Source organism: Desmodus rotundus, chromosome 2 (genome assembly GCF_022682495.2).
Source record: "Desmodus rotundus isolate HL8 chromosome 2, HLdesRot8A.1, whole genome shotgun sequence".
NCBI classification, from domain to species: domain Eukaryota; kingdom Metazoa; phylum Chordata; class Mammalia; order Chiroptera; family Phyllostomidae; genus Desmodus; species Desmodus rotundus.
This window is the reverse complement of record NC_071388.1, coordinates 104868410-104893692: the sequence shown is the minus strand read 5'-3', so window position 1 is coordinate 104893692 and position 25283 is coordinate 104868410. Positions and strand designations below refer to the sequence as shown.

The window sequence follows — 25283 nt, the reverse complement described above, 5'->3', positions numbered from 1 at the left end:
TTTACTACGTTTTGTAAAGAAGGCTACAGTGAATAATCCTTGGACCTAAGAAATGTTTGGTTTATTTCCTTAGAATGGGTTTCCAAGAGTCAGATTACTTGGTCAGAAGCATATGAACTTTTTAAAAGTTTTGATACTTTTTAACAGATATATTCTGATACAGTTATAATCTAAGAATTAGTGAAGCTGCCCTACATGGGAATTTCTTCCTGCTTTCCTGTCTCATACATAGGCTACTGTGGCAGGTACATCATAAAATAATTTTTTGAGGTATGAGATAGATTAGGAGGGGTTAATAGGAACCCCTCCTAATGGTTAGGGTTCCTTTAACTTTGTTAGAAAATCAAACTTTGTTTTAAAAAACTTTTGGTTTGACATAAGAGAAGTTTTAATGTTTTTTAATTTTTTAAAAACTAGAACAAATGTTTTAAGAAGTTCAACAATGAAATACATTTTACTTAAAATATGCTATCAGTTATCAGATTGTTAGCCTCTTTTTAAAAAAAAGCTAATATAGGTAGCTTTTTCACTTTACAGTATTATGGTTTGGAATGAAGCAAGCATTTGGAATTACATTATTCATGGGATTCAGCACATGAATTATTTTTGTAATTTGAAAAATTATTATTGAATAGTTGTGATCTGAGTACAATGTAAATTAGGCACTACTTTATTCTTCACAATTCTTGTAAAAGCTAATAGTTTAAAAAGTAAGATTAATAGATACTGGCTTTAAAAATTAACTGCAAAATATTAGTTTGGTTTATCAAACAAATACATTTAGCAAATATTTATTAACCATCTATTCTAGTAATCTGTATTTTTTGTGATGAGATAGTTATAACAGTATGATGTCACATGAAAAATTAGAGAAATTAAATTATTAGAGTATTCTGAAAAAAGAAAGTTGACACTTGGACAAGGTGTTGAAGAATGTATACAAGATGACAATTCAGAGGAGAAGCCAGTTAGTTACTAGGAAAATAATTACAGTAGGAGAATGATAATCAGAGGAAACTGTAAAAATACAGTAAAGTTCATGATATTGTACCTGATTTTTAAGGTGTTTGTTAGGAAATGGTGCTCCGGGATAAAGGATCTTGATCCTGTTAGGAAATGGTGCTCCGGGATAAAGGATCTTGATCCTGAACCTATTAAGAAGGGTTTGCCATCATGAAATGGGCTGTGAAATAATCTACGTTTTTTGTAGATGCTGGTGCTAAATCTCATTACTGAAATAATAGATGAAATAAGATAATGATTGGGAGTTACTTTATTCAGACCTTAGCTTAAAGATAATTATGACTCAAGACTCTGACGGAGAAACTTGCTTGCCAGTGTGCTAGGCAGTTTCAAGAAAGAAATTGATGATATTATGGTAGAAAACCCTAATGTGGGAGAAAAGGACACAGAGTACTTCTTTTTTTTTCATGTAACAGTTATAAATATAGTCGTATGATAGTAATAAGAACAGTGTAAAGACTCTTTTTTAAAAAATAATTTTATTTATTTATTTTTAGAGACAGGGGAAGGGAGAGAGAAAGAGATGGAGAGAAACATTGATGTGCAGCAGAAACAGTGATCGTTGCCTCTCACATGCCCCTAACCAGGGACCTGGCCTACAACCTAGTCATGTGCCCTGACTGGGAATCAAACCAGCGACCTTTTGGTTTGTGGGATGGTGCCCAACCCACTGAGCCATACGAGTCTGGACAACAGTATAAACATTCTTAAAACCAAAAATGAGCTCGGATTTACATGAAATGGTCAGAACAGTATAAACTATAGATTTTAATCTAGATGAAGTGATAGGGAGCACAGTACGTGCATAGATAGCTTAGTGTGGGATATTGCGGTGATCAATGAGGACAGAAAAGAATTAATGTTTTGCTTTTGCCTTCAATGACAAGGAGAATTATGTTTACGCTTATATACTATGTGCAAAGTAAACATAGTTAAGAACAACTTGCAATAGAAGATAGAGCAAGGTATGTAATCAGGCAGTTATTTAAATAAGTATATTTCCTAGCCTGTACATATTTCATCCAGTAATACCAAGAATATTATCAAGTAAAATCACCAGTAGCAATTGGCAGTTTTTCAAATATTGTGAGAAATAGGGGTATTAGAGGAAGGTACATAAGCAAATATATGCCTAGTGAACATAAATGATACAGGAATAGGATATTTCCCATTTTGAGTACATAATTGGCACTTTTGAAATCAGCTTTGTTTTCTCATGTCTGGAGCATACTGAAATATGGTTGAAATTTATTTTACCTTTTTTGGATGGCCCTGGTGTATATTAAGGTGAACATATAGTTTGTATGCAATTTGACCACTAGATGGTGCTCATAAAGAAGGGATTTGTGTATTCTGTGGTCAGAGTTTTTCTAGATAAATAACAGCTCTATTATCAACCTTTTTCAGTTAAGTCTTATCTTAGTACAGTTGTATCTTTTAGAATTTAATAGGCCAGATTGTATAGATAAAACGGTAAGGAAAATGCCTGTTATGCTGAATTTACAGTACATTAGTTTTGCAGTTATGTACTTTATAATTTTTTTTGGTATTTTATAGTTTTGATATTGTTTTTTCTCTCATCCTTCAACCCTTTTAAATTTCTCTCTAAGATTACCTTACCCTTGCCTTTGTTTCTATATCTGAAGACTTCTGGATTTATTTTTGAGTTTGGAAAGGTATACAAATAATTCAGGGCCTGTACTGTATAAAATTTTTAACTGTCTTTGCTTCCATTTAATGGGATAAAATAAAAATTCTCACAGTCATAAATATTTCATAATCAAATTTTAGGTTATGTAATAATTCACTAAATGGATGTACTTAGTTTACTTAAGTTTTCTCTTTGTTTAGAATTCTAGATAACATTATGATTCTGATAAAAAAATTAGATTGTACAGAAAATGAATGTTAATGCTTTATATATCATATTAAAATGTTAATACTAATTCTTTTTGATGATTTAGACATTGTGTATTATATTTTTTATTTTATTAAACAGACTTTCCAGGTTTTATAATGAACCTAAATTTTATTTTAATGGAAGAGTTTATTTTTCAGCCCTGCTATATGAGTAGGGCTACTCTAAAGCAGAGATCAGTGAGGAGTTGTTTGCCTTATGCCTCTTAATCAAATCATATGAATCCAATCATGATATAGGTATATATATGGTTTTTGTATGCATATATTGAATATGGGGCAGCAAATGAGATGAGCCTAGATTTTTGTATCTCTTGTAAGGAGACATTTTTATAGTTGCTTTCTTGCTAACAGTGGATTTGAATGGGGAATCTAATGCATTGAAAAGTATTTCTTCTCCATAATTGGGATATATAGGATGGAGTGATCTGCCAACTTTATTTTTTATTTTTTAAGTGTATTTTATTGATTATGCTATTACAGTTGTCCCAATTTTTTTCGCCCTTATGTACCCCTCCTCCCTACATGGCCCCTCCATCCTCCAACATTCTCCCCCTCTTAATTCATGTGCATGGGTTGTAATATAAGTTCTTTGGCTTCTGCATTTCCTATACTATTCTTAACCTCCCCCTGTCTATTTTGTGCCTACCTATTATACTTTTATTCCCTGTACCTTTTCCCCCCATTGTCCCCTGCCTCTCCCCACTGATAACCCTCCATGTGATCTCCATTTCTGTGAGGGTTTTTTTTATATTTTACCTTTTTTCTTTTTTTATCTTCTCCTTTTCTTTGATTCTGTTCCTATTTTAGTTGTTTCCTTAGTTTTTTGTTTTTTAGATGTAGTTGTTGGTAGTTGAGTTTGTTGTCATTTTACTGTTCATATTTTTGATCTTCTTTTTCTTAGATAAGCCCCTTTAACACTTCATATGATAAGGGCTTGGTTGGGACCTATCAACTTTAGGTTGTTCCCAAGCAAGAAATCTGGGGAATGAACAGTTTACTGTTCTATCTGTGCTGGTACTATTTGCAGCTTGAGTAGGAAATTTGTGTTCAATATCCTCATCTACACTAACCTAGAATGACAGAATCTGCCTTCCCTGGGTTTTCATCAGACATAGATCAAAGCACGTATTTTGAGACCAAACCAATTACTACTGCGTTCGTTTAAACCACACTGATCAGTTCTTTATAATAGGTACCTGGTCCATGGTAAAACTTTAATTTTTTTCAAGATGTTTCATTTTTTTTCCTTCAGAGAAGATTCTTTGTTCTCTGTCAATCCTTAGTGTTTTGCTGTATTCCCCTACCTGCTAATGGATAGGACCAGTCTGTGTCTAGGGCCACAAAATTGCCAAGTACTGTCTGCACAGTCCTTGAGAAGAAGCAACAAACTTTCTGCTATAATCTCTGTCACAAAGCATCTTACTCTGAAGAGTCCCACATGACTTTCTACCTTTGTTGGGCATGTGTCTGGAATCACAGAGGCATCATTAGCATCTTTCTTGCTGAATCAAGATTTGCAGTGGACATGGAAATTATAGTTTGCCAGTGCTGCTTTGCAGTAGGCATTTAGTTGATGCTGGTAAGCACATACCACATAGTAAGCAAGGTTTTGTCATCTGTCTACATCTGAAACAATGTCCAGGGCTGAGGGTGGGACTTAATGGTATATTTATATCAACTTAAAATTGAATTACTCAATCATTAGTAAATTAACTAGTATTTTTATTTATATAGTTTTAAATGACCATATGTTCTATTCTATACTAATGTAGCATAGTGTTAATAGGACAAACTTAGGACTCTGGTTCTCAGACTTGAGTGTGCTTAAGAGTCACTTAGAGGACTTTCTAAAAATGAAAATTCCCTGATCCCCCTTGCTCCTGAAAATTCTGATGGGGAGGAGGAACCAGTCCGGCACCCTAGGTTATCCTGAGGTGGACTACAATGTTGAAAAACACAAACCTAGGTATTAGATCTCAGAAAATATGTATTTAGCAATCAAGCAATATTATTTTGTGAGCCAGAGTATTACTTATATTGTGTTGGATAAAGCATGTTCCACTGGTTAATTAAAAATTTACCTTTAATTCTTTTGTATTTTTATGAATTCGTAACTTTATGGTCTTAATGTTTATAGTGTATGAGATGATGCTGATAATAACAGTTCTTTTTATTACAAAAGTTCCAGAAACCAAATATTTATTTTGCTAATCAACCTGTTTCTGCCTCCACACCCAATTATAAAAAACATATATTACATAAAATGATTGTGTTATATTACAGATGGATTTCCCTTTATCATTAAATCCTCAGCGTTTAATATACAGTGTATCTTTTAAAAACTTGGAACCAGTGCTAATTAATGTAAACTCCTTCCAGATGTAGAAATTTATGTCAATGAGAAAGGTTTATTTAGTAAAACTATTTTAAACAATCAGAACTGTTGGCAGAGAGTTCTTGAACTGTTGTCAGTTCATATTTATAATTTAAGCAGTAAAGATGCCATTGGATTTTGCTACAGACTGTGATTGAAACGGATAACCCAGGGTTTCTCCACGCAGGACATTAAATCAGGCAGCTCCAAAGAGTCTTGGTAGTTCAGTGTTTATAACATCCTTCTTCACCTGCTAATCGACCTCACTTCCTGAATTTCAGTCCATCTAGTTATGAGCTAACAAAAGAGCAGCTTTTGGTTCCTGCAGATGCTGGTGAAAAAAATAATCATGAGAAAGAAATCCACCTTATGCCACCTTTCTTGTCTGCAAATATAAACTCAGCCATCATGCAGTTAACAGGTACAGAGGAAAGAAGATACAAGCTCTTTCATGGGAAGAAATTACAGAGAAAATGAGCATCATTTCTCAAGGTTTTTATTTTCTCTGATCTACAAGTGATGCTGCTCTAATTCTAGCTGCAGTTTTTACCGATCATTCACCATTCAGCAGCTGGTAGAGAAGTAAGACTGCTTGGCAACCACCTGCAGGGCTGCAGAGATGAATTACATTTTCGGGAACAACACACTTCTGTACGCTCGTGCCAGTCGAGGAGGCAATGCTAGTTCTAGCCATGGCTCAGTAGGCCCAAAGCAGAAACACTGGGCAAAAAAGGGCTCATCAGATGAACTGCAAGCTGAGCCAGAACCTTCACGCTGGCAGCAGATAGTTGCATTTTTCACTCGAAGACACAGCTTTATTGATTGCATCTCGGTAGCCACCAGCTCCACCCAGGTAACATACCACTTGTTGAAATTATTTTCAATATATTTTGGCTCATGTTTGCTTTGAAAAAATGTACTAATATAGGTTTTTATTATTAAAAAATATAATCTTATACACTGAAACCTTGGATATGCAAAAATGTATGTTTTCAGTCCATTTGTGTACGTCTTCGGCCTAAAAAGGGGACGAAAAAATATTTTCCCTTTTGATCTTATGTAATGCCAAACAAAACAGTCTCAGGTTCTGTTGAATAACTTCTCTAAGAATAAAAAGCTATTGATATATAAGTTAAAATATAAATTGATATTGCTTGTCTCCTTATTTTTAGACTGTTAAATGCTATAAGGTATAATGTCTGACAGCAGAAATTACATATTTAGCTTTTTGTTTGTCATTAGATATTGTTACAGCAGTAAGGTAAAAGAAGTTAAGTTGAAATATTTTTATTTTCTAATGTTTTGAGAATAGACTAAATTGAATATAGTAGATTGAAATTATGAAATACTATTATTGTGAATCCTTCTCTCAAAATTATATTAAATTATGGTTTATTCAGGGAATTTAATGCATCCTTCCATTTCTATAAATATATATTACTTAGGGTTAATATGAAAGCAGTAAACTTGTATAATTACACAATTATAAGAATATTTTTTTAAATAATCAATTGACAGTTTAGAGATGAGCAGGCACTAAAAGTCTCCCAAATTAAAAAAAAAAATGTTTTTCTTGGAGAAATGAGTATTGAAAATAGGTAAAATATAAAATTAATAATAATTCAAGTGAAATACCTATTACTTGGTATTAAGAGAGTTGGGGTAATATATTTTAAAACATTTTTAACAGATATTCATTCAACTTTAATAAAAATGAAAGGAAAAATAGTCTAATTTAAAAACAAGGTGAGAATGCTTTTGTCCTTTGACATCAATAATATTTAAATTAACAAACTACAAGGTCTAGCACAAATAATGCCCCTTTTTTATTACAAAATCATAAGCATGTTATTCTGTAACATAACAATATCACACTCAAGCACACCATATATGACATTTTAGGTGAAATTTCAAATTAAAACTCTAAATTATTATACCCATATTATTACCCTACCAACCACCCCCAAGCAGGCATTGTTTCTGCGAGACCCTGTATGTACACATACCCTAGGGGTTTTAAAAAATAAATTCCTTTAAAACTTAAATATATATATATAATTAGAAGCAGTACAATAAGCATAAACTTCAACAGCTTTTCTTTTGGTTACTAGAATTATGTTTCAATAGTTTGACTTTTAAACACTGTCAAATTTCTTAAGTAAGAAATTCTACTTACTCTTCTTTCATGGTTGAGAGAAATAGAGTTACTGGGGCCAGGGAGAGCCATAAATTTTTTTTTATGTAGGCAACAAGGTTGTTTATAATGAAACTTATTCAGAGGCAACAACTTACTTAACTCTTAAACGGCCCCCCAAATTTAACTTGCTTGATTTTAACTACAATTACATGTGTCAGAAAAGGGTTGCAAAGACTAAAGCTTGGCATTGTTATTCATTGAAGATGAATAGTAAATGATATTTTTTATTATCAAAAAGAAAGCTATGTTAAAAAATTTTAACTTTATAATTTATAAAAATACATAATACTATATATGTATACATATACACTGTCATTGATAATATAATTCATCTTATTAAGGGCATACAAATGAAAAGGCACCTATTGAAATGAAACCTCAGAATTACATTGTACTTACTTAGGAGTTGAAGTAAACGGTTGCTCTTTTGTATTGCACTAAAATAGAGTCAGAGTTTTACTACAAACTCTATTTGCAGTTAATCCTACAAAGTCATTTAAAATTTCATTTTTTTCCCATTTGATTCAGATCATTCATGTGTACTGATAAATGACTTGTTTTTATTTCTTTCAGATCTCTTTGCATTACTTATCTTTTTCATTATCTTTGTATTTCATCTTTAGAAGTATAGACATTTGGTCAGAGATTTTAGCTTTCATTTCTTCTGCTCTGGAATACCAGTATGTCATTTTTTTATTATATATATTTTTCTAACTGAAAACTTGGATATTTTATATATACAAGTCTTTTGTGCTGTCTCACTGCAATTCATTTTACAGGATAAAATATAATAGGACTGTGAAAGCATTAGACATAGTTGGATCTTAGTTGATGCCAGAATATATTTTTCTGTTTCATCTACTGACTAATGGCCGCAAGTTTTATTTTGTAGCAGTAGAAGGATTTCTATATAGTGAAAAAATAATGTAGATTAATGAAATTTCTCAATGGAGCATGTATTATATACCTATGAATATAGTAGTATGATATTGATAGTTTTGTTACATGATGGATAAATAACAACAGTGATGACAATGACCGGGTTTCCTATTTCACTCTTGTCAGAAACACTCTTTTTAAAGATTTGATAGCAAGATTAACTTTCAATCTAATTTCTTATAACTACACTACATGATATATCTGGCATTTGGGAGAGTTGTTATTAAATCAAGTTTTATTAATTTGAAAGTCACTACTATGATTTAATACCCCCTCAAATATCCCTATAAATAAAAAGGAATTTGACTCTTTACAGATTCATTTAAATGGCTTGTCTGTTTGAAGTATTCATTTTCATAACTGAGATTATATATCCTGTGCTACTGTAATATCTGGAACTTAGTAGGAAGTCATTAATGTTTTTTTAAATGATAAGGAAGACAAGTAGTTATAAACTTCTAGAATAGGGCTTTTATATGGTTGGTGCTCAATAAGAGTTTATGGAGTTGATTAATTTCCATGTGAGTCACCTGGAACCTTTTAGCTCATGGTTAAAGGTTCCAAAACATGGCACCTAATCTGAAACCACTTGGATAATTATATTTATTGGATCTACTCTCTTCCCCCATAAGTGTCTTTACTTATTCATAGCAGTCCATCTCTTCCTCCACTTCCCTTTTCTTCCCTTCCATTTTTCATATTTTCTTCAAGCCATAAAAATCCCTCATGCACCTGATCTCTCCTTACCTTTTTGAGTCCCCACCCAATGATGAGAACCATACACCTTATAAACTGTTTCTAATTTTTGTCATTTGGTTGTATGTACCCCAAAAGTTTACATTGTGGGTTTTTGTTTTTCTGGGAGGTTTTTTAATGTTACGATGACTTTCTTGTGAATTATTTTACTTTGCTCTAAGTTTTTCTTTTGGGAGCTTCATACTACTTATGTTCTTAATTTGGAACAGTTATAGAAAAAGTGGCCTATTCACCATCAAGTCCTCTTTAGTTTCACATCGCAGAATTCCTTCTGTTGTGTTTAGGATACTTGATGCCAGTCTGTCCTATCCAACTTAGCAAATTCAAGCTCTGTTCCAATCTAGAACCAAATTTTATATTCAGCAGGGTTTTTTTAAATTTCAGTACAATACTTCTAGACTCTCCTACCTGGTTAGCTCTTAGGTAAAAAGTTTTATCTACTTGGTGATATTGGTGTTTATTAATGAGAATAGTAGTTATAAACTTTGTGAACAGCTATGAAGTTGTAGGTCACTTTGTGGATTTAGTAACTATTCCTATATTTTAGACTACTTGAAAATCCCCTAACATGGACCACTGTAAATATTCAAATTAGGTTCACCCATTCCTCAAAAATTGACATGCCAAATTAAGCTAAAAACAGCAAAGTTCTGTTCCTAAGAGTGAATGGAATAAACATGATGCCTTATAATTGAAATAGAACAATTTTCTTTTTATTGAATTTATTGAGATGACATTGGTTAATAAAATTATAGGTTTCAGGTGTACAATTTTATAATATATATATCTGTAATGTGTGTTCACCACCCCAAGTCAAGTCTTCTTCCATCACTATTTATCCCCCCTATACTCTCTTCTGCCTCCCCCACCCCTCTTTTCTTCTGGTAATCACCATACCGTTGTCTGTGTTTATGAGTTTGTTCATTTGTTTTTTGTTTTAGCTTGGATTTTTTGCTTAATACCTTCACCTTTTTCACCCAGCCCTGCAACTCTGCTGACAGTTGTCAGTCTGCTCTCTAAAATTTTAATGAGTGAATATTAGACACATGAATTAAATAATCTTTTTCAGAGGGGAAAAAAAAATCCTGTTCTAAATTAAAATACAAGAAAACTCTGTTCAGATACCCATATGGAATTGTATATAGACTAGTTTGTATAAAAAGAATAATAGTGTTTTAAACAAATATATTCTGGATTATAAAGGATTTGATTTTTAGAGTTATGCTTTGGATATGTTGCCCAAAATAAGCTAAGAGTTGATTAATAACTCAATCAACCTCATTGAGTTAATTTTGTATTATGTCATGTAATATATTTACCATACTTAAAACGGTACCTGGCAGCTATTATTATTTTATTGTATTTTTTATATTGTTTAACTTGGATAATCTTTGACAAATTCAAATATAGATAATTAGGAATTCCAGCACCTAGGGTAGTGTAGTTCATTCAAGCATTCAGTAAATAGTGTTGACTAGGTTAACTGTAAGTGTAAGCTGTACACTTTAAGAATTACAGATCTTTAGCACCCTTCAATTGCAAGATTTAAGGGAGGGGCCCCAAAGAGCACCTCAGATTCAGTGAGACCATGAGTTCCCTGACCTTGCCTCCCCTCCCAACATTCCCTTTTGCAAATTGCTAAATCAGTCACAGTTAGACAACTAAATTTAACTGACTCTCCACCTTTTACCAAGCTCCCTCAAGCATTACCGTCAGGACCAATCTTATATTCCACATCCCTTTTGAACTTAAATCACCACACCTGGCATTCTCCTGCGAGTACAACCCTCACTGAAAGTGAAACTTTTATCTGTCACATCCCATGCATTATGGGACCAGCAAGTGGAGTTGTATTCCTTGCTTATCATATTGATATTTATGAATAATTGTCCGTCCTCTCTCTCTTAAAAAATGGAAATATCATCAGACAGTATTGTTTAATTCCTCTTCTTTTCTAGTCATCTGCGTTTCCACAAATTACTCTCCCTTACTCACTGATGGTTTAAACACCTGTTTTACTATCTTTTTTCTGCCCGCTATTCTGGAATCATTCTTAGTGATTATCAATATCCTTGTGTGATCTATCCAAAATCATACATATCAATTCTTTGCTAGCCTGAACTTCCAGGATCTTGTTTTTTTTTCACTTGAATGACTTGCTCAAATGGTTATATTTAAGACCTCATTAGCATTGACTATACCAGTGATTTTCAACCTTTTTCATCTCATGGCATACACACACTAATGGCTAAAATTCTGCAGCACATGAAAAAATGTATTTTTTGCTTATCTAACAAAAAAAATAAGTAGAGTTTTGATTCATTCACACCAGATGGCTATTGTTGTGTTGGCTGTTGTCATTTTTTTTATTTGATAATTTAAGAGATAAGAGGTCAGGGTCCCTGACTAAATACTCATGTATTGCATATTTTAAATTCTTACGACACACCGGTTGAAAATCACTGGACTATTACCACTTACAAAACCTCAGTTTTAAGCATTTCATACTATCTGACTAGCACTTCCTTTCTTTTCAGCTCACTTCCCCTACTACAGAGATTTTTAATGATACCCTCTGAAGACCTCCAGTTCAGCTTTTTAATTGTCTATCACTTTTGTGTTCTCACTTCCCTTCTTGCCTTGCTCAGATTCCTCAGACTATAAACACTGTCTTTCATAATCTCAGCTCTCTTTAGCCCTTCTGTCGACTCATTAGTGAGATCAACCTTGGTTAATTGCAGCTCTATTCTGCCTCCTGCACATCAGCAAAGCAGCATGTTAAATTTCAATTACCTATTTTCTGGTCTTCATTCCCAATTGTTGGTCTCTTAAAATAAATGATACATCTCTGTACCTAAAGCTCACCCTTTACTTCTTTTTTTAAAATTTAATATTTATTGTAACTTTTCCATTACCACTTGGTCTGCTTATATCCCCTCCCCCAGCAATCACCGCACTGTTGTCCATGTCCATGAGTCCTTTTTCCTTTTTTGCTCAATCCCACCACCCCCTCCCCACTAGCTGTCATCCTGCTCTCCATCTATGAGTCTGTGTCTGTTTTCCTTGTTAGTTCAGTTTGTTCATTAGATCCCACATATGAGTGAAATCATATGGTATTTGTCTTTCTTTGATTGGCTTATTTCACTTAGCAAAATGTTCTGCAGGTCCATCCATGGTGTTGTAAAGGGTAAAAAGTTTTCTTACAGCCAAGTATTATTCCACTGTGTAAATGTCCCGTAGTTGTTTTATCTTACTCATCTACTGATAGGCAGTTGGGCTGCTTCCATATGATGACAATTATAAATAATGCTGCACTGAACATAGGGGTGCTTATGTTTTTTTCAAATTAGTGTTTTGAGTTCCTTCAGATATATTCCCAGAAGTGAAATCACTGGGTCAAAAGGCAGATCCATTTTTAATTTTTGAGATATCTCCATACTGCTCTCAACAGTGGCTACACCAGTCTGCATTCCAGTCTGCAACAGTGCAAAATGGTTCCCCTTTCTCCACGTCCTTGCCAGCACTTGTTGTTTGTTGATTCATTGATGATTGCTATTCTGACAGGTATGATATGATATCTTGTTGTGGTTTTAATTTGCATTTCTCTCATAATTAGTACATTGAGCATCTTTCCATATGTCTATTGACCATTTGTGTGTTCTGTTTTGAGAAGTGTCTATTCAGGTGCTTTGCCCACTTTTTAATTGGGATGTTTGGTTTTTTGCTGTTGAGTTTTGTAAGTTCATCAGATGTATTGGCAAATATGTTCTTCCGTTCTGTGGGTTGTCTTTGTATTTTGCTGATGTTTTCTTTTGCTGTGCAAAAACTTTTTATTTTGATGTGGTCCCATTTGTTTATTTTTTCTTTTGTTTTCCTTGCCTGGGGGGGATATAGCAGATAAAATATTGGTACAATCAACATCCAAGATTTTGCTGCCTATCTTTTCTTAGCCTTGGTTGTAGGTCCTTGGTTTTCATCACCTTGAGTATTTCATGCCTCTCCCTTCTGGCCTGAAATGTTTCTGTTGAGAAATCAGATGACAGTCAAATTGGTTCTCCCATGTATATAACTAACTGCTTTTCTCTTGTGACTTTTATGATTCCCTGTCTTTAATCCTTGTCATTTAAATTATGATGTGTCTCAGTGTAGGCCTCTCTGGGACCGTCCGAGCTTCCTGGACTTGTGTGTCTTTTCCTTCACCACATTAGTGAAATTTTTGGTCATTGTTTCTTCAAATAGTTTCTCAATCCCATGCTTAAGAGGCACCTGATGGTGTTTTTCTCTCACATCAGTACTTCTCTCCCTCTTTCTCCTTCCCTTCCCCTCTCTCTAAAAATAAATAAAATCTTTTAAAAAAATTCTCCTGCTTCAGATCCTTAACCTTCCTTTTGCTTTGTCATGTAATGACTTCGTTTTTTTTTCTTATATCATATTAATCTATAGGTATGCATTTCGATACGAGATGAATAGGTATTTTGCCAAAAAAAAAGCAAGCTTTTCACACCAGCTGGTCTAACTGCAGCAATGGCTTCACAAATGTTCTCTTCTTTCTTTACAATGGTCCTTGTGCTGGATTCATTTATCTTGAAATTGTGTGCAGCCACAGCTGCAGACCTCAGTTTGCTGTACATCTCAAGCGCTTGAACAACTTCTGGTAATGTCATGACTTTTCCCTATTCTTGGGAGCATTTCACTTCCAGCATCACTAGTGACGTGTTCTATGGGTCCCCTGGTATTATTCAAGGTTTACAGTATTGCACTAAACATAGTTAAAAATACAAAAGTACTCATACATCACTTTTTACTACAATACATGTTTTTGCAGAGAGATAACTGCTCATGTGGAAATGATTAGTGTCGCATGGTGTGAAGCAGATACCCATAACACTTGAGCTCACCACAATAGCAACAGGCAGTGGCTATGAAATTATTACAGTAGTACAGTATTACTGTAGTTAAGTTTATGTAGTTATCTAATACTGCATATTTGTTTACATTTATAAATCTTTATATTTGCTTACATTTCTCTTGACTGTGTATGGCACCAGTGTAAGGTCTGTAAGTGTTTGTTCATGTAATTTTACATAAATTTTAACCATATACTAGACTTGTATATATTTTATTGTAGTGAATGATGAAAGAGACTAGTATCTACATATATTTTATGCATTTCATGACATATCTAACTTTTTTGATATTTAGGCTGTGTGGCTTGTCCGGGTTTTTTCTAATTGTCACAAATCTCCAAAAATTTTTTCTAATATATTTATTTTTAAAAATCCACATATAAGTGAACCCAAGCAGTCCAAACCTATGTTGTTAAAGGGTCACCTGTATTTAATTTGTTGCCTGAACTACAGCAGTAGACGTCTAACTGGTCTCTCTCTATCTGGTCTTTCCTCTTACCAGTCTGTTCTTCACCTGGCAGCCAGAGTCTTCCTTACAGAAAGTTCATGTAGGCACCTTGGTTTTAACCCTCCAATAGCTTCCAAACTGATATATGTTAAAATCCTTATTTACCATAATCTGACGCTCTAGCGCTTGGCAATGTGTCCAGTCCCATTTTCTACTACTCCCTTGCTTATTCTACTCCATCTACACTGGCCCTGTTCCTGTTCCTTAAAAAGTCAAGCATGTGACCATCTCAGAGCCTTCATCTTTCTGTTTCCTCGGTCTGTATAATTTTTCCCCCAGATAGTCTCATGATTCATTCTTTCACTTCCTTCATATTTCTTCTCATTTGTTGCCTTCCCAGATTCTTATCTAAAGTCAGAAGACCTTCCCTGATTCTTATCTAAGATAGTAGGCACTCCTTCACTCCAAGCATCACTCTGTCTTACTTAAAAGTTTTTTTTCAAAAATGCAGACAACTATAATTGAACAACACTAAAGTAATTTTAAAAAATAAAATTAAATTAAAAAACCACTATGTAATTTAAAAATCTAAAAAAATTTTTTTTTTCCTCATGGCACTTAATACTACCTGATCCTTTATTGTAAATTTTTATCTGTTTCAATTCTGTCTAAGACTTCCTGTGAGACATATATCACTCTTTATCTAGTCTTGTACTGATCCTCTCGCTGATGATTCTCTTCATATTTATCATGCTGGGAAGAAATACACACGAGGTGAAGCAAGGAGAAAGGAGAGGAAACCATTCAATTTCCTTTTAATTGGGATGACTATATACCTCATCAACCGAACTAAAGTACTTTTAATGGGAGGAGGAGAGTATTAATACTTCAAGTGGGAAAACAGGCATAATACAGACTTCCCAGGCAGACAGTCATGTGGTACATTATTTATAACCATTAATCATCTGACTATTCACATCAAGACATCTCCATCTTAGACAATCCTGGATTTGCCTATTTATATTTCATTATACATGTAGCCTCATGAGAGATCAAATATAAATTGCTTATATTTAGGAGTATAATACTTTTCTATTAAACTAAAATATACAATATATATAATAGGTAGAGAATCTTACACTACTTTGGAAATGCTTGCTCTGATAGTAAGATTGGTTCCAGGAGAATGTGTAGAAATAGTATCCTCTGACTCCCAGCCTCACAGGAGAGGTTGTTGGAGAGACCCACAGGGGCCTAGAGTATGCACAAGCCCACCCACTCTGGAGCCAGCACCAGAGGGGCCCAGCTTGATTGTGGGTAGCGGAGGGAGGGACAAAGTCCGGTGGAGAGTGGAACGGGTGCCATTGCTCCCTCTCGGCCCCTCCCCCACGTACAGCGTCACAGCGCAGCTACCAGCGTTACCCCGCCCCAGGGAACACCTAAGGCTGCGCCCCTTTAAGTAACAGATGCGCCAAGACAAAAAAAAAAAAAAAAAATGGCCCAAATGACAGAACACTTCAAAGCTCCAGAAATAATTCAGCTAAGCAGCAAACAGATAGCCAACCTATCAGATGCACAGTTCAAAACACTGGTAATAAGGACGCTCACAGAATTGGTTGAATTTGGTCGAAAACTAGATGAAAAAATGAAGCCTATGCTAAGAGAAACAGAGGAAGATGTACAGGGAACCAACAGTGATGGGAAGGAAACTGGGACTCAGATCAACACTGTGGACCAGAAGGAAGAAAGAAACATCCAACCAGAAAAGAATGAAGCAACAAGAATTCGGAAAAATGAGGAGAGGCTTAGGAACCTCCAGGACATCTTGAAACGTTCCAACATCCGAATTATCGGGGTGCCAGAAGGAGAAGAGGAAGAACAAAAAATTGAAAACTTATTTGAACAAATAATGAAGGAGAACTTCCCCAGTCTGGCAAAGGACATAGACGTCCAGGAAGCTCAGAGAATCCCAAAGAAGCTGGACCCAAGGAGGAACACACCAAGGCACATCATAATTACATTCCCCAGGATGAAATGGAAGGAGAGAATCTTACAAGCAGCAAGAGAAAAGGACACAGTTACCTACGAAGAGGTGCCCATAAGGCTATCAGCTGATTTCTCAAAAGAGACCTTGCATGCGAGAAGGGGCTGGAAAGAAGTATTTGAAGTCATGAAAGGCAAGGACCTACATCCAAGAATACTGTATCCAGCAAAGCTATCATTTAGAACGGAAGGGCAGATAAAGTGCTTCTCAGATAAGGTCAAGTTAAAGGAGTTCATCATCACCGAGCCCTTATTATATGAAATGTTAAAGGGACTTATCTAAGAAAAAGAAGATAAAAAATATGAACAGTAAAAATGACAGCAAACTCATAGTTATTAACGACCACACCTAAAACAAAAACAAAAGCAAACTAAGCCAACAACTAGAACGGGAACAGAACCACAGAAATGGAGCTCACATGGAGGGTTATCAATAGGGGATTGGGAGGGGGAGAGAGGGGGGGAAAGGTACAGAGAATAAGTAGCATAAATGATAGTTGGAAAATAGACGGGGGGAGAGTAACAATAGTGTAGGAAATGTAGAAGCCAAAGAACTTGTAAGTATGACCCATGGACATGAACTATAGCGAGGGAATGTGGGAGGGAGGGGGTGGGCAGGATGGAGTGGAGTGAGGAGGGCAAATGGGACAACTGTAATAGCATAATCAATAAATCTATTTAAGAAATTAAAAAGATTAAAAAAAAAGAAATAGTCTCCTTTGGCTATTGACTAACCAAACAATTGAAATTAGGATAAAAATTCTAATATACTAGTTGTGAGATGCTGCGTTTTGGCAGAGTTTAATTTGCTACTCAAAGATCACTAATTTTATAAGAATAACACCATGACTGAGATTTGGACATTGTTTTCCCTTTTCTCCAGAAAAATTTTGTGGAGTTTCTTTTTAGGGAAACTATATATGTACCTACTCAAAAAAATATGTTAAATAATCTTTAAAACCCAGTCATTTGTATAGTAGGACACTTTAGAAAAGCATAGAGATGAAGATTAAACAAAAAGTACTTGTTTATAATGGTTATTTAAGCTTTTAAAAAATACCAAATTGACCATACAATCAAGTAATCATACTCCTTGGTGTTGTTTGCCCAAATAAGTTAAAAACTTGCATTCACTCAAAAACCTGCACACAGATGTTTATAGCAGATTTATTTATCATTGCCAAAACATGGAAGCAACCAAGATGTCTTTTCAGTAGGGCAAATGAATAAACAAACTGTGGTACATCCGGCCCTGCCTGGTGTAGCACAGTGGATTGAGTGCCGGCCTGCAAACCAAAGGGTCACCGGTTTGATTCCCAGTCACAGCACATGCCTGGGTTGCGGGCCAGGTCCCTGGTGGGAGGCACACAAGAGGCAACCACACATTGATGTCTCTCTCCCTCTAATTCTCCCCCCTTTACCCTCTCTCTAAAAATAAATGAATAAAATCTTTTAAAAAAGTGAAACAAAACAAAAAACCCCAAAACTATGGTTCAGTGCTAAAAAGAAAAGACATGGAGGTCCTTAACTACATTTTACTAAGTGAAAGACACCATCTGAAAAACCTACATACTATATATGCTTCCAACTATATGACATTCTGAGAAAGGCAGAACTATGGAGAAAATTAAAAGACTGGCCGATGCCAAAGGTTAGGAAAATGGGAGGGTTGAATAGGTAGTGCACAGGGTTTTCGGGCAGTGAAACTATTCAGTATGATAGTATAATGTTGGATACATGTCATTATATATTTGTTAAAGTGCATGGACTGTGCCAGCATGAAGAGTGCACCCTACTATAAACTGTGTACTTTGGGTAATACTAATGTGTCAGTGTAGGTTAATCAATTATACAAAATGTACAATTCCAGTGGCAAATGCTGATAAATGGGGAGGCTATCTATGCATGTGTGTGCACAGATATGGGACCTCTAATTTCTGCTCAATTTATGCCGAGAACTTGAAACTGCTCTAAAAAATAAAAAATACTAAAACCAAAATTGATACCATAATGTAGATTAGATTGGCTATAGCTTGAAGAGTTAAATGGCAAGTCTACATTCTACAGGTTTTTTAAAGTCATGTATATTTCAAAAGTAAGTCAAAGCCCTCTGTAAAACATTGAGGTGTATGTATTTTTACACATAAAAGGACTTAAACTCTAATTGTTAAAATTTGACTTCATATCATTTCCTCTGAAGCTCTTTTACTGTATTATTCTTTGTACCCTATTTTGCTGTGTATAATGCATGCTTTTTTGCCCAAATTTTTGAGGGAAAAATAAGGATGAGCCTTATACATGGGTAGTAATAATTCCATATCTATATACATGTTTTTAATTCTTTTATTTATGCTTATGTGTTAAAAGTGTAACTCTAGAAAGCAATAATGATATCAATATGCAAAATAATACCCTGGAATATGATAATCGGTTTTGTTGAACTTGCAACAAAAGGAGTTTTAGCCAACAATTCAACAAAATGAAAGGCAGAACAACGAGCAACTAATTGTTATCCACAGACTAAGATGGATGATGTTGATTATTATCCACTTGATAAGATAGGTGACTTTATTACCATCGGGTGAACAACACAACATTTCATACACTTTAGGGGGGAGAAATTATTGGAAAATCCCTTGGAAAATGTTGAAATAATTTTCTTTTTTTAAAAATTATTTTATTGTTGTTCAATTACAGTTGTCTGCATTTCACCCCCCACGCCAGCCAAACACACCTCCTTCCCTTGCTGCCACCCTCCCCCTTGGTTTCATCCATGTGTCCTTTATAGTAAATTCTTGAAAACTCTTCCCCCCATTGACCCCTCCCCCCTCCCCTCTGGCTATTGTTAGATTGTTCTTAACTTCAGTGTCTCTGGTTATATTTTGTTTGCTTTTTTCTTTTGTTGATTATGTTCTAGTTAAAAGTGAGATCATATGGTATTTGTCCTTCACTGCCTGGCTTATTGCAGTTAGCATAATACTCTCCAGTTCCATCCGTGCAGTCACAAAGGATAGGAGCTCCTTCTTTCTTTCTGCTGCATAGAATTCCATTGTGTAAATGTACAGTAGTTTTTTGATCCATTCATTTACTGATGGGCTCTTAGGTTGCTTCCAGTACTTCGCTGTTGTAAATTGTACTGCTGTGAACATTGGAGTGCATAGGATTTTTGGATTGCTGTTTCAGGGCTCTTAGGATATAATCCCAGCAATGCAATTGCTGGGTGAAAAGGCAGTTCCATTTTTAGTTTTCTGAAGAAATTCCATACTGTTTTCCACAGTGGCCGCACCAGTCTGCATTCCCACCAACAATGTACTAGGATTCCCTTTTCTCTGCATCCTCTCCAACTTTTGTTTGTTGATTTGTTTATGTTGGCCACTCTGACTGGTGTGAGATGGTACCTCACTGTGGATTTAATTTGCATCCCTCTGATGGCTAGTGATGCTGAACATCTTTTCATATGTCTCTGGGCCCTCTGTATGTCCCCTTGGAGAAGTATCTGTTCAAGTCTTTTGTCCATTTTTTAATTGGGTTTTTTGTGTTCCTGGAGGGGAGTCGTGTGAGTTCTTTATATACAGTTTTGAAAATCCAGACCCTTGTCTGAGGTATTATTGGCAAATATGTTTTCCCATACTGTTGATTCTCTTTTCATTTTAATGCTGTTTTCTTTAGCCATGCAGAAGCTTTTTAGTTTGATGAGGTCCCATTTGTTTATTCTTTCCTTTATGTCCCTTGCTCTAGGGGACATGTCTGTGAGGATGTTGCTGGGTGGAATGTCTAGAGATTTTCCTGCCGATGTTTTCCTCTAGGACTTAATGATATCACTACTTACATTTAAGTCTTTTATCCATCTTGAGTTTATTTTTGTGTATGGTTTAAGATGGTGATCAAGTTTCATTTTTTTGCATGTATCTGTCCAGATCTCCCAACACCATTTGTCAGAGAGGCTATTATTACTCCATTTTATGCTTCTTCCCCCTTTGTCAAATATTAATTGACCGTAGAGATTTGGGTGTATTTCTGGGCTCACTGTTCTGTTCCATTGCTCTATGTGTCTGTTCTTATGCCAATACCAGGCTGTTTTGATTACAGTGGCCTTGTAATAGATTTTGATATCAGGTATTGTGATCCCTCCTACTTTACTCTTCCTTCTCAAAATTGCTGCAGCTATTCGCGGTTGTTTGTGGTTCCATATAAATTTCTGAAGTGTTTGTTCTATACTTGTGAAATACGCCATTGGTACTTTAGTAGGGATTTCATTGAATCCATAAATCATGTTGAGTACCATGGCCATTTTATTTCTTTTTCTTTTTTTAATTTTTGTTGTTCAATTACAGTTGTCTGCATTTTCTCCCCACCCCTCCACACCACCCCAGCCAAACCCACCGCCCTCCCCTCTATGGCCATTTTGATGATGTTAATTCTTCCAATCCATGAGCATGGTACATGCTTTCATTTGTTTCTGTCTTCCTTAATTTCTTTCTTCAGTGTTGTATAGTTTTCTGAGTACAGGACTTTTACCTCCTTGGTTAGGTTTATTCTTAGGTAGTTTATTTTTCTTGTTGCTATATCAAATGGGATTTTGTTTCTTGATTTCTGTCTCTGATGTTTCATTGTTGGTGTACAAAACTGCCTTTGATTTCTGGGTATTGAATTTGTCTCCTGCTGTTTTGCCAAATTCATTTATTAGGTTGAGTAGTTTTTTGGTGGCGTCTATAGGATTTGCTGTGTACACTGTCATATCATCAGCAAACAATGACAGTTTTACTTCCTCCTTTCCAATTTGCATGCCTTTTATTTCTTTTTCTTGTCTGATTGCTGTGGTTAGGACTTCCAATACTATGTTGAATAGGAGTGGTGAAAGCAGGCATCCTTGTCTTGTTCCTAATCTTAGTGGGAAAGCTCTAAGTCTTTGTCCATTGAGAATGATGTTGGATGTAGGTCTCTCGTATACGGTCTTTATTATGTTGAGGAATGCCCCCTCTATTCCCACTTTGCTGAGTGTTTTTATCAGAAATGGGTGCTGTACCTTATCAAATCCTCTTTCTTCATCTATTGATATGATCATGTGATTTTTGTCTTTCTTTTTGTTGGTGATGTATTATGTTTATTGATTTGTGAATACTGTACCATCCTTGCATCCCTGGGATGAATCCCACTTGGTCATGGTGTATGATCTTTTTAATGCATTGCTGGATGCGGTTTGCCAATATTTTGTTGAGAATTTTAGCCTCTATGTTCATCAGCGATATTGGCCTGAAGTTTTCTTTCTTTGTTGTGTCTTTATCTGGTTTTGGGATTAGGATGATGCTGGCTTCATAAAAAGAGTTTGGGAGTCTTCCATCTTCTGGAATTCTTTTGAATAATCTGTAAATTGTGGGGGTTAGGTCTTCCTGAAATGCTTTGTAGAATTCTCCTGTGAAACCATCTGGTCCAGGGCTTTGGTGTGTTGGGAGTTTTTTGATTACTGCTTCAATTTCATCAGCTGTTATTGGTCTGTTCAGGCATTTTGCTTCTTCTTCATTCAGTTTTGGAAGATTATATTTTTCTAGAAATGTGTCCATTTCACCTAGGTTTTCAAATTTCTTGGCATATAGTTCTTTGTAGTAATTTCTTACAATCCTTTGTATTTCTGTGGTATCAGTTGTAATCTTTCCTCTTTTATTTCTGATTGTGTTTATTTGGGTCCTATCTCTTTTTTTCTTGATGAGCTTGCTTAAAGGTTTGTCGATTTTGTTTATCTTTTCAAAGAACCACCAGCTCCCGTATTTATGGATCCTTAGAATTGTGCTTTTAGTCTCTATGTCACTTAATTCTGCTCTGATCTTGGTTATTTCCTTCCTTCTACTTGCTCTGGGCTGTTGTTCCTCCAGTTCCTGTAGGCATAGGGTTAGGTTGTTAATTTGAAATGTTTCTATCTTTTTTAGGTAGGCCTGTATCGCTATGAACTTCCCTCTCAGGACTGCTTTTGCTGTGTCCCATAAGTTTTGGATTGTTGTGAGTTCATTTTCATTTGTTTTCCCGAAATTTCTGATTTCTTCCCTAGTCTCAATCTTGAGCCATTCATTGTTTAATAGCATGTTATTCAGTCTCCATGTTTTTGCGTGTTTTGGGGTTTTTTCCTTGGGGTGTGTTTCTAGTGTCAGTCCCTTGTGGTCAGAGAAAATGCTTGATATGATTTCAATTTTCTTGAATTTGTTGAGGCTTGCTTTGTGTCCTGTCATGTGGTCTATCTTTGAACAAGTTCCATGGACACTTGAAAAGAATGTGTATTTTGCTTCTTTGGGATTAACGGTTCTATATATATTAGTTAAGTCCATTTGATCTAGGACATTGTTCAATGCCCCAATATGTTTGTTGATATTTTGTTTGGAAGATCTGTCCATTTTTCACAATGGGGTGTTAAAATCCCCATACTATGATTGTGTTGCTGTCAATATCTTTCTTGAAGTTCTCCAAGATGTCCTTTATGTATTTGGGTGCTCCTGTGTTAGGTGCATGTATATTTACAATGTTTATGTCTTCTTGATGGATTCTTCCTTTGACCCAGTACCTTCTGGGTGTCTTTTTATGGCTCTTTTTTGAAGTCTGTTTTGTCTGAATGAATTTTGCTACCCTGGCTTTTTATTTCTGTCCATTTGCTTGGAATATGTGTTTCTATCATTTCACTTTCAGTCTGTGTAGATCTTTTGTTATGAGGTGGGTCTCTTGTACACAGCATATGTGTGGGTTATGATTTCTTATGCATTCGGCTACTCTGTATCTTTTGATTGGGGCATTCAATTCATTTATGTTTAAGGTTGTTATTGATGGGTACTTATTCATTGCCATTTTTTCATACTTGTGTTCCTCTCTCTCCCACTGCTTTTCTTCCTGTTCTTAAAGCAGTCTCTAGCATCTATTGCAGAGCTGGTTTGGTGGAGGTATATTCTTGTAGACTTCTTTTGTCTGGGAAGCTCCTTACTTGGCTTTCTGTGTTGCTTGAGAGCCTTGGTGGGTAAAGTAGCCTTGGTTGCAGGCCTCTGTTTCTCATTACTTGGAATATTTTTTGCCATTCTCTTCTGGCTTGGAGCGTTTCCATTGAGAAGTCAGTTGCTAACCTTATTGGGACTTCCTTGTATGTTACTTCCTGTTTCTCCCTTTCTGCGTTTAAGATTCTCTCTTTGTCTTGGAATTTTGCCATTTTAATCATGATGTATCTTATGGTGGGCCTCTTTGGTTCCTGTTGTTTGGTACTCTCTGTGTTTCCTGGATTTGTGTGACTTTTTCTCTCATCAGATTAGGGAAATTTTCCATCATTACTTTTTCAAACAGGTTTTCTATCCCTTGCTCTTCTTCTTCTCCTCCTTCTGGTATCCCTATTATACCGATATTACTACGTTTCATGTTGTCCTGCATTTCCCTTAAGCCCTCCTCATTGTTTCTGAGCCTCTTTTCCTTTTCTTGTTCATTCTGTGTGTTTTTTTCTACCCTGTTCTCCAGCTCGCTGATCTGATCCTCTGCTTCATCAAGTCTGCTTTTGATTCCTTCTAATGTGCTCTTCAGTTCAGAAATTGTAGTCTTCATTTCCTCTTGGCCCTTGTTGATAGTTTCTGTTTCCTTTTTCATGCTGATACAGTTTGCAGTGAGTTCATTGTAGTTTCCCTGTAATTTTTGGTACTTCTGTGTGAGCTCTTTGAGCTTCCTGATAACCATTGTTTTGAACTCAATATTTGATAGTGGACTTGCCTCTATTTCATTTAGCATTCTTTCGGAGGCTTCCTCCTTTCCTTTCATTTGGGGATTGTTTCTTTGTCTTCCCCTTTGTTTGTGAGACTCTTCTTGTTAGCCTCTGCTCCTTACATTGATCTGTTCTGTCTCTCTCGGTTTATGGTGTGAACTTCTATGGTTGAAGACCTGTGGGATTCAGTGGTGCAGTCTCCTCAATCTCCTGAGCTCACTGGTCTTGGGGTGTTGTTTATGATGGCTCTCCGAATGACTTTGTGTTTTGATTGTTACTGGGACTTTCTTCGGTGGGTCATTCCCTCTGTCTGGTTAACCGAGGGTCACTGTGTCCACTGCATCTTGTATTCTGTTGTGTGGGTGTGAGCAGGTTGTGTTGAAACTGGTTCTTCTTTGTGTACAAGTTTTTGAGGCCTCTCTCTCACTCTTTCAGCTGTTTGTTCTGGGTAATTCTCCACCATTTAGTTATATTTACAAATTGGTCCTGAGTTGAGGTTAGTGTGGCTTCCATGCCCTCCTTCACCTTTTTCCATTGTTATCTGTTGGTGGTTCTTTAGTTGGTGAGTTTCCTCTTCCAGAAGGTAAACTGGTGTTCTCAGCTCCCACCTGCTCTTTTTTGTGATCAGTTGGAGGGGGAAGGCAAAATGGTTTAAGACAGTGGGAGTGTATTCTATTGTATTTAAAGTACCAACCTGTAGAGAGGAAATAGGAGATACTTTGGATATGTATAGTGCTAACCATGGTATTTTGCCTAACAAGCTATTTTTTAGGAAAAAAAGAAAGATTCTTGTTAGTGAGGGGAAGATTGTGTTTGGATCTAGAAAGCAGTGGGCTTGTGGGAGGTCATAGTATGAGGTAAAGTGAGATTAAAGGGTACAAAAGAGGTGTAATGTGTGAGAGAATAGAGTTAATCACAACAGTAATAATAATAAAGTTCAGGAAAGAGTGAAGTGGGCT

At 35.6% G+C, this 25283-nt stretch overlaps 1 protein-coding gene across 8 annotated transcripts in view; it reads left to right on the top strand.

Moving 5' to 3' along the window:
* Positions 1–25283, top strand: part of DLG1 (discs large MAGUK scaffold protein 1) — a 319299-nt gene that overhangs the window by 67461 nt on the left and 226555 nt on the right. The window contains exon 1 of one of the 8 annotated variants that reach the window (XM_045185872.3): positions 5910–6170. The exons of the other annotated variants lie outside the window; for them this stretch is intronic. Within the exon in view, the coding sequence (XP_045041807.1) occupies positions 5937–6170 (234 nt within the window). The 5' untranslated portion in view covers positions 5910–5936. Of the gene's footprint in view, positions 1–5909; positions 6171–25283 lie in introns of those variants that run through there. 8 annotated transcript variants of the gene reach the window in all.